The 17,028-nt window shown below is 42.0% G+C and overlaps 1 protein-coding gene across 5 annotated transcripts in view; it reads right to left on the bottom strand.

Annotated features, from left to right (window-relative positions):
- Positions 1-17,028, bottom strand: part of CTNNA3 (catenin alpha 3) — a 440,676-nt gene that overhangs the window by 168,697 nt on the left and 254,951 nt on the right. For all 5 annotated transcript variants that reach the window (XR_013183524.1, XM_077183545.1, XM_054637288.2 and 2 more), the window contains one exon: positions 16,052-16,204. Coding sequence is in view for 4 of the 5 variants with exons in the window: in XM_077183545.1 (XP_077039660.1) it covers positions 16,052-16,204 (153 nt within the window). In the remaining variant the exon portion in view is untranslated. The remainder of the gene's footprint in view (positions 1-16,051; positions 16,205-17,028) is intronic.

Below are 17,028 nucleotides of genomic sequence, written 5' to 3'. Positions count from 1 at the left end.
AGCGCGGCGGGGCTCCAGCGGCCAAAAGGTGGAATTCCAATGGCCAGAAGGGCGGAACGGCAGCGGCACGGGATTCCACCGGGATTCCACCGCCAGCTCACCGAAAGGCGCCTGCAGCACTCACGGTAAAAGCTCCAAGTGGGGACGGGCAGCCAAAGCCGCCCGCGGCAGCACTCGCTGCCCGCTCCAAAGCTCCCCGGAGTGCGCGGGGTGGGCGCGGCCGGAGCAGCTGCAAATAGGGCCCTACTGCACTGAGGGGAGTAGGTGTGTGTGTGTGGGTGTGTAAGGGTCCCATCTCACACAGCTCTGTGTGTGTGTGTGGGTGTGTCAGGGTCCCATCTCACACAGCTCTGTGTGTGGGTGTGGGTGTGGGTGTGTGTGGGTGTGTAAGGGTCCCATCTCACACAGCTCTGTGTGTGTGTGTGGGTGTGGGTGTGTCAGGGTCCCATCTCACACAGCTCTGTGTGTGTGTGGGTGTGTGTGTGTGTGTGTGTGTGTGTGTGGGTGGGTGGGTGGGTGTGTCAGGGTCCCATCTCACACAGCTCTGTGTGTGTGGGTGTGGGTGTGTCAGGGTCCCATCTCACACAGCTCTGTGTGTGTGTGTGGGTGTGTCAGGGTCCCATCTCACACAGCTCTGTGTGTGGGTGTGGGTGTGGGTGTGTGTGGGTGTGTAAGGGTCCCATCTCACACAGCTCTGTGTGTGTGTGTGGGTGTGGGTGTGTCAGGGTCCCATCTCACACAGCTCTGTGTGTGTGTGGGTGTGTGTGTGTGTGTGTGTGTGTGTGTGTGGGTGGGTGGGTGGGTGTGTCAGGGTCCCATCTCACACAGCTCTGTGTGTGTGTGTGTGGGTGTGTCAGGGTCCCATCTCACACAGCTCTGGGTGTGGGTGTGTGTGGGTGCGTCAGGGTCCCATCTCACACAGCTCTGTGTGGGTGTGGGTGGGTGTGTGGGTGGGTGGGTGTGTCAGGGTCCCATCTCACACAGCTCTGTGTGGGTGTGTGGGTGTGGGTGTGTCAGGGTCCCATCTCACACAGCTCTGTGTGTGTGGGTGTGGGTGTGTCAGGGTCCCATCTCACACAGCTCTGGGTGTGGGTGTGTGTGGGTGCGTCAGGGTCCCATCTCACACAGCTCTGTGTGGGTGTGGGTGGGTGTGTGGGTGGGTGGGTGTGTCAGGGTCCCATCTCACACAGCTCTGTGTGGGTGTGTGGGTGGGTGGGTGTGTCAGGGTCCCATCTCACACAGCTCTGTGTGTGGGTGTGGGTGTGTGTGTGTTTCAGGGTCCCATCTCACAAAGCCCTGTGTGTGGGTGTGTGTGCGTGTCAGGGTCCCATCTCACACAGCCCTGTGGGGGTGTAGGGCTGTGGGGGTGTGTGTCAGGGTCCCATCTCACACAGCTCTGTGTGTGGGTGTGTGTGGGTGGGTGTGTGTGTGTTTCAGGGTCCCATCTCACACAGCCCTGTGTGTGGGTGTATGTGCGTGTCAGGGTCCCATCTCACACAGCTCTGTGTGGGTGTGTGTGTGTGGGGGGGGGGGGGGGGGGTGGGTGTGGGTGTGGGTGTGTGTGTGTCAGGGTCCCATCTCACACAGCTCTGGGTGTGGGTGTGGGTGTGTGTGGGTGTGTCAGGGTCCCATCTCACACAGCGCTGTGGGGGTGTAGGGCTGTGGGGGTGTGTTTCAGGGTCCCATCTCACACAGCTCTGCCCCCAGCACCGTGAGGAGCCACAGGAGCCACCACCTGCCCGTGCCCAGCCAGAGGCACACACAGTGCATTCTTATGCATCACATTACTTCATTACTGCATTACAGTACGTTCCTGTGCATTCACTATAGCCTACGTTTCAAATATCTTGTAAAAATGTAATTAGTCCTCTCATTCATTTTCACCCTTCCTTAATCCCTTAAATGAATCAGTGATTCTCTCAGGTTTATTAGTTTTTTATTCTCCTCTTTGTAAATGGTGCCATGAAAGCCCTGTATAGACAGCCAATTCCAATTGCCAGTGGAGCTGGACATAAGCTCACAGCTCCTGTAGTTTATAAGGAACAAACACTGTACTAACGTAAAATGTTTCTGTGGCAGTGGAAGTCTCTGTTTCTGTTAATAAAGGTTCATAAACATTTTATAAGAAACCCTTGACTAATTTTTGCCGTGTGATCTCTGATCTAGGAAATGTGAAACTGATCACAAAGAAAACATTTAAAACTGTTCATAAGCTGCAGCCCATACTCATTTAGAAAATTGTCCAGATTGCACACCTCAGATTGCAGTGCGGTTTGCAGCATCAGTGTGGGCTCACCCAAAGCGTGTGCACAGAATTCAAACTGCTGAAATGTGATCATACTAAGTTCACTGAAAAACTCCTAAGAGATTCTATCTTGTTTACAGTACACTGGCCTTGAAAAGAGGCAAATGAATTGACTGTTGTTGACTGCAAAGCGATGCCCTGATGAGAAACGATCCTCAGGCACAGCAGACACCTGTCCAACAGCAATACAAAGACTTGCAGCAGTCACATTTCAAAGGAAATAAACCTCTGTGCAAGGAAGTCTAGAATTTAAATCTACAAATGACTTCTGGATAATTAAGCTAAATCTCAGAATATACTGATCTGAACTTCCCATCACAAAAGTTCTTGGGATATGGCTACTACTGTCCTCTGTCCCCCCACTGCCTCAACTGTGATAGTGACTGAGGACAGCTCCAATAGGGAAACATGACTGTCCTGCTGAGCCTAGCAAGGAGGTTCCTTACACCTAGCAGGACTAGCCTGCGCTTTTCAGAAGCTTTTAGAAATTTGTCATGAACTCAGTGTTTTGAATACTAGGCTAACAGTTATGAAAAAGGAATTTATTACAATGATGTTTAAATGTAAGCCATGTGATTCCTTGGCAGTGACTACACAGACATTATTGCACACTGCTCAAGTTTGATGTTCAGATTCTTTTTAAAAACTTCAGCAGAAGAAGAAGACAACCAAAGGGAAATACCTAGCAGGATATTCCTTTTGTCTCAGCCAAGCTGTCATAAACAAAAACATATCCAACTTCCCTGATAAACAATGATCATTTGCCTTCCTTGTAATCAGAAATTCTAGTCCATGGCTTCCCACAGTGTTTTCTGATAATTATCTTACTTTTTCTGCCCCCAGCCATTCTTTTTTTTTTAATTTCATTTATGCTGTTACTCCTGTGTTACAAAGGAATTTGCCCTACTTTTTGCTTTCTTGTCTCAAATACAAGATATGACATAGCTCCTCTAGTTATTGTGTACAAACTGCATTTCAGAACAAAGATATTTATCAGTCATTTCAATATATCTAAAAATGCATGTTATAAAGTACAGTCTTATAAAAAGTATCACCCAGGCACTGGCAGAAAAATACTGGTTCAAAAGCCATTTGCCAGTGGTAAAATAACCAGAAAGACTCCTAGAGCAGTGATTAAGCAAGCAAAGTTGTGGCCCAATCAACAGGAAAATACTCATAAATCATAGAATGCTTTGGGTTGAAAGGGATGATCGCCCCCTGCCCTGGGCAGGGACACCTCACATCTACAAGCTTGCTCCAAGCCCTGTGCAGCCTGGTCTTGAGCACTTCCAGGATGGGGCAACTTCTCTGGACAACCTGTGCCAGTGCATCACCAGCCCCACAGGGAAGAATGTCTTCCCCCTACTTAAACTAAACCTACCCTCTTTCAGTTTAAAACTATGTAGAGTAAATCTCCTCCTTTAACAACTGTCACAGCATTCATACTCCAAGGGGAAAAAATAAAAACAAACCAGCAAACCCCAACAAATAACAGAGAGACTTGTTTGGTATTTGAGAAGCACAAGCTTTAGTAAAATGATGTTAATATTTAGATGATGAGTGCTTTTTTTGGCACCTTTGGAATTATTCTGTTACAGCTGACTGGCTCATTACAGATCAATGTATCAAAATGATGAGACTTCTGGGGATATAATGGAATCACAATTATCACAATTTCTAATACTCTGAGGAACTTCTAAATCCGGTTTCTGCAGTAATAAGAGGCAAGAAGTCAGTGCCAATACACTTGTGCAGCTCTCTGTACAGTATCACCACAGATGGGGTCCTGCTAGGGACTCCACTTCCCCTGGAGCTCCTGTAACTCCCAGCACACTGAACGAGGTGCCTGGCATTGCCAGCTGCTGAAATACACCCCTCAGACACAGAAACTCTGATAAATCTTTGGGTTGTTTATCTTTTGTTCCTTTGCTTCACACTTATGCAATAAAGGCTGTGATTAAGAGGATTAATGAAAATGTCACCATTTATCACCTGAAGTTCAATCAGTAATAGGAAAGTTGAATCTTATTTGATTAATTATACAGAGGTACAAAAACACTTGCATTATTAATTCAGGACTTGCTGCAAAATGCTAGAACTCTGTGAGGCCCTAAACAGCAAGGTTCAAAGTCTTAAAGCTTACATACACTTGGAAGCACATGCCTGACTTTAACCAAACTTTATCGAATTACTTTTCTTAATTCACTGTCTTGACCACATTAGCTTTCCATTAAGCATCCATCTACCAGCTCCAAAACATCCAGGAACAAGTTACCCATCTTTAAAGGCCTCCTTCCACCTGCCTACCACCTCTCAATTACTATGGCCAGACTGCTTCTACTAGAACATAATACATTGTTTTGCATTTAAAGAATTTGTGCATCATTCCTGTGCTGCCTTTAATTTTAGAAGTAATTCCACACAGCCCTCTCCCTCAAATCCATTACCACCTTTAGGTAAAGCACCTTTACCTGTTGCAGGCTCTCTGCAAACAGCCACCCAACTGGAGCAAGGCCTGGCAGCAGAGGGTTTGTAGGCTGCCCCCAGGGCCCTCACACCCTCCTGCCAAGCAGCTCAGTTTGCTGAGGGACTCTGCAAACTCACTGAAATGGGAAAGCTGGGGTTTACACATGACTCTTGGGCTCATTGGCACTGCATTTGTGTTTCAGACATCAAAAGTTGGATTTTTACACAGCTGCAGAAAAAAAAAGTATCTCTAAGTAAAATGAGATAGTGCCTTTTTTTTTTTTAATTTTGTGGTTAGATTAATATTGCTAATCACAGGCTTGCTAAAATTAGCAGTGACAGCAGTCAGGTCACTCAAATGGGTTCCCTGAGCTCTTTAGATTTAAGTGAACAATGAAGAAGGGACAAGAAAGGAACCTGCCCTGCCCACATGTCCCCAGCAAGCTGCTACCTGGACCCTGCCTGAGGCAGCACAGGGGCTCTCCTGAAAGGGAAAATCCCACAGCAACAAGGGCAGCCCAAATGGGAATTCCCAATCACACAAACTCAGCATGCACAGAAATCAGCAAACTAAAATTAGGTGGTTTTGTCTCAAAAACAGAGCATTAGCTTACTGAGAGGAAAAAAAAAAGAAAGAAAGAATGTGTGATTAGAGAGGAGGGTTAATTAGAATGGTCATGTAATGAAAATTCACTTCCCATTTTTAAATATTGATCACGCTTAAAAGAGCTTATCTTATTTGAAAAATGACATCCTAATCTGCTGACAGATACATTTTATTCCCAAAATGCTGACCACTGTTCTGCATCCACACCTCCATATGCTAACTACTCCACAGTTTGATGCTCTCTGAAGCAGAAAGCCACACTGGAGTTCTGTACCTGCAGATCCCATTGTGCCAAGGGACCCTGTATCCTCAGGACAGCTGCTGTGCACACTTCTGTACATGACTAACACACAAAGTGTACCACAAAATATACACAAGGATATATTCTACAGCTTGCAGTCTTCAATGCTATTTTGACATATATGATCATACCACTCAAAGTATAGTAAGGGTTAAAGAAGAATAGTGAGAGCAAAAGCAACAGCAAAAAAATGACAAGCCCTTGACTTGGATCTTACATCTGGGGATGAAAACCCTTAGCACTGAACAGCCTGAAACTAAAAACTTCCACTTAATAGGATTCATGCTTCTTGTCTTCTGATTATACTCCAAAGGAGAATGATAAAAGAGTCTTCTCTCTTCTGATATTCTGAAAGTTAATAAAGATGTTCCAGTAATCTGTCAGTTTGACCTCTGCACATGCAGTTTTGACGTGCTGCCATTGTCAGAAGTAGTTTTGTTTTTCAATAGCTCAGTAAAATCAGTTTTAAAAAAAGGGGCAATGAAGGACTAAAATGTTATTTTTATTTTGTGTTTGCCAGTCTGGGATTAAAACTGATAGAAATAGGAATAGTGCTGAGAATACTCAATTCCCAATTGTCTTTGAAGGTGGTAGAAAGAAATCAGAGTCTCCCAATTGACAGGACTTTGTACATGCAGTACTTTGATATATAAGGCAAAATTAAAGGACTGTTAAATCCATTTTAGGTTAAGCTGCTATCTGACAGGAAACTATGCAAGTGCATATTGGATATCAAATCAGGGGGAATTGTTGGTTTTCAGAGTTCAAGCAGTTTTATTCCATGGACCTTAGCTCCAAGTAAAAGCTGAATAAGGTAAAAGAATGCAGTCCTTAAGTACTGGATGTTCAGAGGTAAAAGTAACAGCTGTCACAGGCGGCTTGAAAGTTGTACACTTAGGAAAGAACAAAAGGGAAATTATTTGTTTAGGATGTTTTTGTTGCATCTTCCACACCTATGGAAAGTTGTTCTCAACCCAATTTTCTGGGTCACTATATTTAAAATTTGACATAGAAAGATGTAGCAAATTACATACAAAATCAGACATGGTGGTAAAAAAGACCTATCATTTCTTAGATGAATGCCAATAAAACAGACTGAAGTGTGAGAGTCTTCCCACTGTACTTAAATATTTGCTGTTTGCATAGAAAATGATTTACAACCTGTTAGTTTTTGCAGATTCCATGTTAACAGTGACTTCTGGCAGAGCTGATTTCCACAAGAAGCAGCCATAGACAGCTTTAGTTCAAGAGCCAGGGGCTGTGTTTTGCCTTTTAGGAGAAAGGAAGCCTTTTCTTGAGCATGCTTATTAATTAATTGTTAATGTTACTTTTGGTTACCAGATACTTACTATTATTTCCACTGTCCTCATTTTGCAAACATTCTGGAAATGAACTGCAAATGCTGAAAACGTTTCATTGTACCACATGTAAGTTCTTCCATATTGTTTGCCAAAATGGCATTGTAATTCTAATAGCATTAAACAAAAAATAATTTTTAATCTATGTATATATAAAACTTCCATTTCCTTATAGAAATAGAAACAATATGCATTTTTATAACTCAAGGGTTTTTCTCCTTTACAGCTTTTAATTTATTTTTAAAATGCTCTCTTAAGAAGAATTCACCTTCAATAGATGTGCATTTTCTGCACTGGAAATCTTTGCACTAACTTGCAAACTTGTTTTTTGAGCATGCCTCTGCTGCTCTGTATCAACACATCACAACCCTGATGCACTTAAATATGTGTGCTGCTTGTTACTGCCCCTTGTTTGTAGTCCCAGCAGCCAGCCCTGTCATATTGCAATACAGGCAAAACTGAAAAACACACTGGCAAGAATGAGGCCACAGGCTAAAGTGTCACATTTATGTATCAGCAGATCTGAAGTCAGTATTATTAGATCAAGGGACAGAGACAAAGGTATATTCATGTGCTGAGAGAAGGGACGAAGAACACAAAGTTCACTTCATCATCGCCTCCACTTCTATTAAATCTCTCTGCCTCTGCCTGGTATGGCTGACCTTTAAACACCACAGTGGGAGATCTGCATCTGTGCCAAAAGAAAAGATAATCAGAGCATTCTTCCCTGCTCCCATCAAATTCCTTTTTTAATCTCAAGTTCAGCCAGCCTATCACTCCTCCTCTCAGAACGCATTACATCTCCATGATGGATCAGCTCAGGAGAACAGTCTGTCAGCTTCCCCAAACAAGAAATTGCCACTTACACAGGGCTTGCTTTTCTCCTCCTGTAGATGTGACATTTCAGTCTTCTTGTTACCTAGTTTTTGTTCACTGTTATATACTTGTTATCTCAACAGCAGAATTTGCTTTTGTCTTTGGTAGAATTGAACCAGAGGCCAAAACACTCCAGGTCACTAAAAACAGCTCTGTCTTAAAGGGGGCTAGAAAGAACACCTGGGTCCCTTAAAGCTTTTCATTATTATTTTGCCTTAATTTTCATAATTCAAAATGGTGTGTATATTCAGAGATAATTTTGAAATGTCCCAGAAGACTCTTTGAAAATGTTTCCATAAAATCAAATATTTCAACTAGACTTGTAATTTAATTGCAATATTTAAAACTAAAAGGTATTTCAAAGCAAAACCTAAATGTGTCAAATCAGAAAGTACTAAATCTTGGTATTTTGAAATATTTTTTCAAATTTGCTGCATTTTAGTATGGAATTCCCATTAATAACAAGTCTTTTCTAAAATATCCCAAATCTTTGAAGAATTTTTCTTTAGCCAAGGCTCACAAACAAAGACTTAGACTACAGAGAGACTCTTTACCCAAATATTTTTTCATCCTGCAATATATTCTAGGATGTTTTTTCAATATAACATAATCAATATTCAGACTTAGAAGTATTTGATGCAGTAGATGAGGAATGTAAGGCACTGCAGCCTAAAATAACCTCCCTCAGAAGAATGTTTAATGTGACCCTTGGTGCTCACCAAAATACTTCAGCAGCTGAGTGTTTGTTTCATATGTGGGAAGTGTCCAATATCATGGCCCAAGTGGGCAGTTTAATGTGGTTTTGGGTTTTTTTACTGTGTAACTAGGACTATTCTGCTTCCTCCACATACCTGAATACCCTATTCACATTCAGAACTGAGACACTCTGGTGTGTGCAATGATTGTGCAGCTATGGCAGTGCAAAGATGTTAACCATGGTATCTCAAATCCTTTGCCACTGCCTGAGTTTTCCAACACTAGTGCTGGCCACAAAGCCCCAGCTGATGCTCGTGGGAAGTGTGGCTGACACCCCAAGCCTGTGCACCTTTTGACAGCAGGTGGAACCTCCAGGCCATGAGCACAGAGCAGTTAATAAACTCAGCAGAGAAAACCTAAGAACACAAGAAAGAAGATATTTAGTTACTACTGTGTCTGGAAATATTATCACCCCAGAGCTGGTATGGTGTTCAGTCTTTCCATCTCACTGATGTTTTGTACCTCACTGAATTTATATCCATGCTTCTGAATTGTATTACTTTGCTATGTTATAAATCAATTTTTGAAGGAAGGCCCTAACTTCCAAATGCTAATTCAGAAGGGAGATTTGTAGGAGATCTCACTGCTAAGGCTAATTTACAAAGGTCACTGGCCTATGAGGATACTGTTTGTTTCTTAAATGACAGTATGAGCAGTGAGCCAGTGTAGCAGCAATTTAGCTTAGCTCAATTAACATTTCCTATTCAGAGAGGGGGAAAAGTATCTTCTTTCTCAAGACATCTTGCTTCTGTTAGAGAATTCTTCCTTCTCAGATTAAAACAGAAACCACAGAAAATCTCTCTTGATATTTTAAGCAGTCCTTCTAATTTCCATACCAAATTCACTGTTGGATTAACCTTTGTGAGAAGATGAACTTTTGTTTTTATAATATCCAACTCAGTCTATTGTGTTTACATACAAAACATTTCATAATCTACTCTTCAAGCATCCTTATCTTTCAAAAACAGATTTAAAAACTGCCCTCATAGAGGATATGCCTGATTAAAACTGCCATACAAAGTGTAAGAAAATGCAACATAATGCCTGTCTCAAAACAGACCAACAGTCAGCTCTCTAGGTTCAAATCATCTTACCTCACTTCTGTTGTCTAAAATTAGGCATCCATACTAAACTAATCACTTAGTCATCGAAGAAACAGGCACTTTATGTAATCACGAGAAATCTTCAGAAAATCTTTATCTTGAGTTAACAGTCAATGGGGTAAATAAGGTTTTAAATTGAGAAAAGCCCAACACAATAAAATCTCAGAATACCTGCTTGAATTTGTTAACTTTGAAAGCAGACAAAACAAGCAAAGCACTGAGAGGAGTGACACTGGTGGGTGGGGAGTACAGGCCCATATTATTAGTACAGGATTTAAACTGAGCACAGAAGGAAACACTTAAACTGGAAATAACACAAATATCAATGGCTTGTTTTATTTTAAAATGGACTTACAGCCTAGTCGTGTGATGTTGCTGTACAAGCTGGCTCGTACAGGGCAGTTAACTTTGCTATAAATAAGAAACCCAGCTGGCTCCAGAAAAGCAGCCCCTGGGCTGACAGAAGGAATCTCAGCCCACTCCTTCCCTTTCTCCCCAAGCTGCAGACACCTCACTGCTCGCAGCTGGGCGGGCTCAAGGAGCAGAGCAGAGGTAACTGGGCTTTTGACCCCCCACCCAACAGGGGTCCATGAAACTCCTTCCTTTGCTACAGGGATATCGGCTGTGTGCTGTCCTTGTCCCCAGTGTGGGTATTAGATGTGACACTGTGACATCAAAATAATTTTGTTACTATCACCACTGGACTGGCTGGCTGCAATAATAAAATCCATTCTCATGTGACTGGAGAGCTGGTGACACAGATACACAGGTCTTTGTGGTCCAGATTCAGAAACTTATTTCATAAATTCCTGCAATCAAGTGAAATATTGTGACAGGAAAATTAAACACTGATGGTTTAATCAATATGGCCACAACAGAATATTTAAAACTGAGCCACAGAACAACATTAACAAAGGATATATGAGAGTAAGCAATACCACTGTGCTGATTCAAATTATTGCTCACTGATTATTTTGAGAATGCAATATCCTCTCTTTTGACATGTTGTTCTGCCTTCACTTTCAAATTACTATTATCAAATTCAACTTTGGTGCAACACTAACATCATCAGTCCAGCTGAACAACTGCTCTGAAGCCTGACAAATGTGTGGAACATGTTCAGCTGGAACACTGCCTGACAGGATAGAGCTGAGATGCTGCTTTTTGTAAGAGGAGACTCACTGAAGTTGAGCTCATGACTGGATTCAGGAAAACCTACATTTTTTTAAAAACACTTTTTCCCTAATTTGGAGAGAATTAAACTTTTCATTACACAGGTAATTTCATAGCATGTATCTTTGAGTGCAAGAAGTTACCTTTTTTAAATGAAAAGGAAATAGTCGTCAATCTTCCTTATGCTATAAATATCTTTTAGAAGAGCAATGTTAAAATAAACAGGAACGGACACCCCTGTTTTCATACATGAAAGCAATGGAAGAACGAAAGATCTGGACTACTGATTGTACTGTGTATGAGATCCAGGCATGTGGATGCCAGACTCCTCCAAGAATTAGGGTGGCTGAATAACCAGCAAATGCCCAGGTGATTCAGACAGATTAGCATCACTTGTTTCAGCCCCAGGAACAAATCAGCAGGAAATTGGCAGAAAGCTGTGAGCCAGCAATTTCTGTGGTATCTGCATTAACTTTTTACATATTTTGTTTACACATATTTTAACAAGTTATTTGAAGCAGTAAATAAAATAACTAATGAAGATTTGCAAAAGGAAGCAATGGTACTAGATGACTAAACGGTAGCAGTGATGAAATTCAGTCTAGAGAGATCAAAAGTGAGTAATTTTGTGAGGAAATAATCAACAGTTCCTGTGATTCTATAAAAGATCTTGACTCTATTGATTAGCAGGCACAGTTCTGCCCTTCCACCTCATGGGCAGAAAGGTGCTGAAAAAGGTATAGGGAAAGGAGCAAGTGGATCTTTTTGTGGCTTCCAAATAAGGACATTTTTAAAAGACCAGAAATACTTTGAAAACAATAAAAAATGAAAGAATAAGTGGCATGGAGAAGGAAAAAAAGGGACTGGTGTTCATTTTCCCTTCTGATACCAGAATTCATAGACAGCAAAAGAAAAGATCATATGTGGGGGTAGTCAGGGTATGAAAGTCTTTAGCACAGGATGCTGAGATGTCAGAGGTTTACAGTGGGCTCAGACCCACACCTGGAGTGCTTTACAGGCAGAAACGAAGCACACTGAGAATGCAAATAGGTTTTTTCCTCAGCTTTTGTTCCCCTAGACAAAACCTAGGGATTGCCAGCATCTGAGCTGGTTTCCACCTCTCAAAGCTTGCAACAGCTCCGCTGTGTTGGGCATGCCCCACAAAGGCTACTTGTACCTGACAAAAAAAAAAGCACCTTTTTTAATCTGCTAAACAAAGTATTGTGTATTTAACAATATGCACAGTCTTGTCTGCATCACTGGCCTTTGCTCTGTCAGCTGGTGCCCACAAGCCACCCAGCTCCTTGGATGTCACAACTACACCTAGATGGTAAAACTGCTCTCATAGTTGTATTTCAAAAGCCTGATGTCTCATCTCCCTCACCACCAGCCTTCTCTGGTACAGTTACTGTTCTATGCCTTTTTTGCAACATTTTTCTTAGTTGTTTAGCTTTTTAAATGTTTCAACTACATCTATTGTCTCTTAGTATTCCATAGCCAGGTACATGCCACCCAAGATCTGATATTTCAATACTTAAATTTATTTTCAGTAGCAGAGATGAAGCCCATTTCTGCAATAGCACAACTGACTGGCTTTTGGAGTTGTCTTCCAGAACATCCAAGTTGTAAGGGAATTTGTTTGTTGGCTCTTGTACCAGTGCAGGAAATAAACAAGCAAGGATAGAATGTGAGGCCTCCCCTGCAAACGTGCAGCTCATACCTCTCATTTAAGAACCCCCTAATAAAATACAATAATGCTTGGCAATTTCCTCCAAAGTTATGGGAATTTTGTACTGGATTGGGTCTTGAATTCACCTGTCATCCAACTCCAAATCTTACAGAGAGCAGAGAGCACCAGGCTATGGAACACTTCCCTGGCTGAAGCCTGGGCACCTGTCCCAAAGGGCACAAGTGATGTTTATACATTACAATTTTCACCAAGAAGCATCGTTTCTGATTTAAATAAAGGGATAATAGAAATAGCAAGGATCCAAATCAACTCATCTCCTCTTGATCAGTCCTGCCCTTCTGGCAGCATCAGGCTCCCTGCTTTGGGGAGCACTCTTAGCCAGACCTGGCTTCTCCAGCACGTGCATTACCCATGGCTCTGTGTCCAGCTGGGAACCAAGCTCCAAGCACCTTGGCCAGTCTCAGCTCTGAAGTATGTGCATGTTTAGGTATACATGCTTCTGAAAACCACAACTACTCAGATCCAACTCTATCTATACTATTTGCCTTGAGAAAGCAAGACTGCAGTGCTCCACTATATCAATTTAAAAATACATATGTTCTCAGCTTAACATAGTTTAGGCCACTGTAGTGGCCACTAAAATCCAAATATGCTTCCAAGTTGGAACTGCTATAGTAGGTGCTCTAATGTATTTAAAAGTTATTACATTTACATGAATTTAATTGGTATTACACATTCCCTGTTGTGTTGTGTCTGTATAAGTTGGACTGTTCTGTTTCCCCTATCATGCAATGTCTCTGCCCTGGTTCTCCCTTCCCTCCTTTATGCTGCCAGTTATCCCAACTCCTCCCCAGTTGCCTTGGAGATCAATGTACCCTTTCTCAAACCCTTCCCCAGTGCCCTGTCCGTCACTTGGCGCTCCCACCCTTCTCCCTAGAACTCTCTAGAAACTTCCAGCTAGAGCGTCGAGTGATTGGCTCAGGGGCCGGGGCCCCACCCTCAGGTTATCCCCATTGGTGTTCTCCCTAAGTCAATCTTTTGTATCCCACTCCCCTCTGAAACCCTATTGGTCCAAGGACTGACTCCTCCCCTGTGTCCCTCCCTCCTTAGAAGTTGTTGCAGCCTCCCCCTCGCTCTCTTTGGTTGTTGGTTTCCCTGGGGCCCAATAAACCTGGATTCACCACAGCTGGAGAGCGCTCTCTGATTTCTGCTGACTGTAGCCATAAGCCAAGCCACGTCCTGCCACAAGGTAACACTGCTGTCATGGCACAGAGCGTTTGCCTTAGGTGCTGTCCTGAACCACGGAGATCGGGATAGTGCCCCCGTACTGCTAGCGGTGCTGGACAGCCGGCCGGGACATCCCAGAAGGACAATCTTTATCCAGCTGGACCGCTTCAATTCCCCAAAAGAACTGCCAGATTTCTCTCAGTTACGTGATGCTGTCAGAATTACTGCATTTTTCTTAAAAATGAGATCAATCTGTTTATCTCCACAAAGCCCTTTTGTGGCCACTTGCTTAGCTGATAGGTTTTTTTCATTTTTGTTCTGTTTTACCTCAGATAGGCTCACAGTTGATGCATGAAGTACAACTACCACCCAATTAATTTGCTGGAGAATTTAGCAGATGATAAATACAGTTTATCAAAAAGCCATCAATCAAGCTCTTGCTTAGAGATACTGGTAAGGGCATTAAACCAATGTGAGCAACTTTTAAGTAAGATACTTAGTTCTACTACTAGAACTGGATAGTAGATATCCTAGACACTGGATATCTACTAAGATATCCAGAAGATAACATAAAGTAAAATTGAAGTTAATTTGAATAGCAGCCCACAATATAATCCCCAGTAAAGTGACATTTGGAACAACTAATTCAACAATAGGAGGTGGCACTGTGTAAGGTCTCTCTTTAGAAGTAAGTTTTCTTCACTGTAGGCAGCACACTGAGTCACAGCATAAATATAAATACGTACACACACCCTGGGTATTCACACATGCAGCAAGATCAGGCTGTGGATTTTCCAGGCAGTGAATCTGTGCAGCCATCAGTCTCTCTAATCACACACCCACACTCATGGCCAGCTAGCTCTTGCATTTGGGACACAAATTCAAACCCATGAAAGAAAACGAATACTGGATTTTACGCTTAGGTCTTCTAAAATGAATCATGATTTGGGTATTCCAGCTGAACAAGTTATTTGGTCATCAGTGATCACCTGTTCTTTCTGAAAATAAAGTCACTTCAGGTTGGTTTAGCTTCAGTATTAAAAATTGGAAAAGCCTGCAACTTTGAGTTTGTGTTTCAGCTGTCATTTGATTTAGCAGCATAGTCAAAATCAGATACTCTTGTAAGTCAAAAATAACAACTTATTCTGTAATCACGTGGCCATGAAGAGAAACGTAAATGCAATACACTATTTTTACTTTAGCTCTTTACCTATTCTTCTTTCACTATCTCTAGGTCACACAAGATTAATTATTAATTCTGAGCCAAATAGTTTTCCTAAGTAAATTTTCAGCTGCAGAGTGAATTCATTGATTTTTTCCCATCTTTGCATTACTGCACACGAAAGCACCAAAAGCTAAAAAACCCCACAAAAATTACTAATGCATTCCTTCCAGGCACTTGAGATGATGTTGCTCTGAATTTTTGACTTTAGTATTCCAGCAGTGTTCCAAGCTCCAGTTCAAATGAGTTTAGGTCAGTGTACATTTAGTCACATTTGCAGGACTGATTGTCCAACAAACGAAAATCTCCTCCCAGTTGTATCTGCAAATCTCTTAGTGCTGAAGAAGTATCATTTCTAAGCAATAAGGAAGTAGATCCTTCAGAAATGAATGCTGAGTCTCCAACGTATGCAGGGGATTCATTTAGCACGCAGGCAGGAGCTGGGCTCGGTGATTCCTGGGGGTCCTTTCCAACCCAGAATATTCAATGATTGTGGCAGCGAGCTCCTGCCTCTAAGCTGGGTCAGAGCCCCATTTCCCCTTCAGCAGATCACAGGTCACAGACTTTCCAAGGGAGAAAGCTGGCAAACGACTGGCACTAACACAGTGCCTCCTGTACTTTGGGCAGCAGGATCCTGAACACTGTGAGCTAATACTCCCAGAAACACACATTTAGTCAAATTCCCACTGAACACCTTGGTGGAAAGGCTTACACTGATTTCTCAAATTACAATTCCACACCATCTAATTTCTGTGCAATGAAATGCTACGCAAGGACAAAGCACTCTGTCTTACTACATATCATTATAAGAAAATGGAGTACATTTACTATTACCCAAGGCCACTTATTTATTCTTTCCTGAAATGCCAGCCTTAAACATTTTTTGATATCTGCCAGCAAAGGGAGTGTTCAGTGGCAAGGCACTTACACCATATATTCCAAACAAGTGCAATTCCATCAAACATACCTCCACAAGCCTGCTGGTATGTTCTCGAAATATAGCAGCATATTCCTTTATTTCTTTCTCTCTTCCATTTTTAGCAGCTTCAATGAGAACTAGGAGAGGAACAGTGGTGTCTAAGAAGGAGTCTGAGATGTGATCTATAATGGCTTTCCGGAGCTGCAAAAGAAAGCAGTACATCAGTACCTGCTAACTGGAGTATCCATTAAAGTCTGCTGGAATTATTGTCCATTGCTATTTGTAACACAAACATACACACGCTGTATTCATGCATTATTTACACCAGAGGGCTGAAACCTATGGCAGCTACAATTCATGTATTAAATACAGAAAACTGTATTTAATTTTAAGGAAAACTTTAATATTCCACTAGGTAAATATGCCCGTTTGTGTTTGTACAGATACATAAAACACTACATCATATACTGGTTCTCATGAAATCAAGGGAGCCAAACAAATATTCCCCTTCCCTGATGAATAGGCTACTTAAGTGATTGCACATGTGAAAAATTAGTTAGCCCAGACCTCATATCTCCTGGGTATTCTCCCTTGTAACTCAGATGCCAAGGGAGAAGGCTATTTAATTTTACAAAGAAAATATTAATTCAATCATGTTTGTACTCACAAAATAGCTACGTCCCATGATTTCATAATTGCAAAATTACCCAGGTATTTTCTTTGTGGGAAACACAGTCTGGTTTGCAGAATGGCAGCCTTCATGGTAATTATGTCAATGAGATTACTGATTGTGCCACCTGATAATGTATTAATAGAGCAAGAAGATCTATAAATGAGGCAGGAGTTCAATTTTCTCTGCTTAAATTAATTGTTCTTGAACTTCTAACTTAAATTATTAAAGAAGTATAACATTCTGCTATAAATTACGTGTCTTAAATTAGCTTCACAGAAGCTTGTAACCAATCACTGGGACATTACTTACTTAAGAGGTTATTTTGCATGTTACCTACACATGACAGCTGTTC

This window comes from Agelaius phoeniceus, chromosome 9, assembly GCF_051311805.1.
Source record: "Agelaius phoeniceus isolate bAgePho1 chromosome 9, bAgePho1.hap1, whole genome shotgun sequence".
Lineage (NCBI taxonomy): Eukaryota > Metazoa > Chordata > Aves > Passeriformes > Icteridae > Agelaius > Agelaius phoeniceus.
Note: the sequence above shows the minus strand (reverse complement) of the source record. Positions and strands in the feature narration are given on the sequence as shown.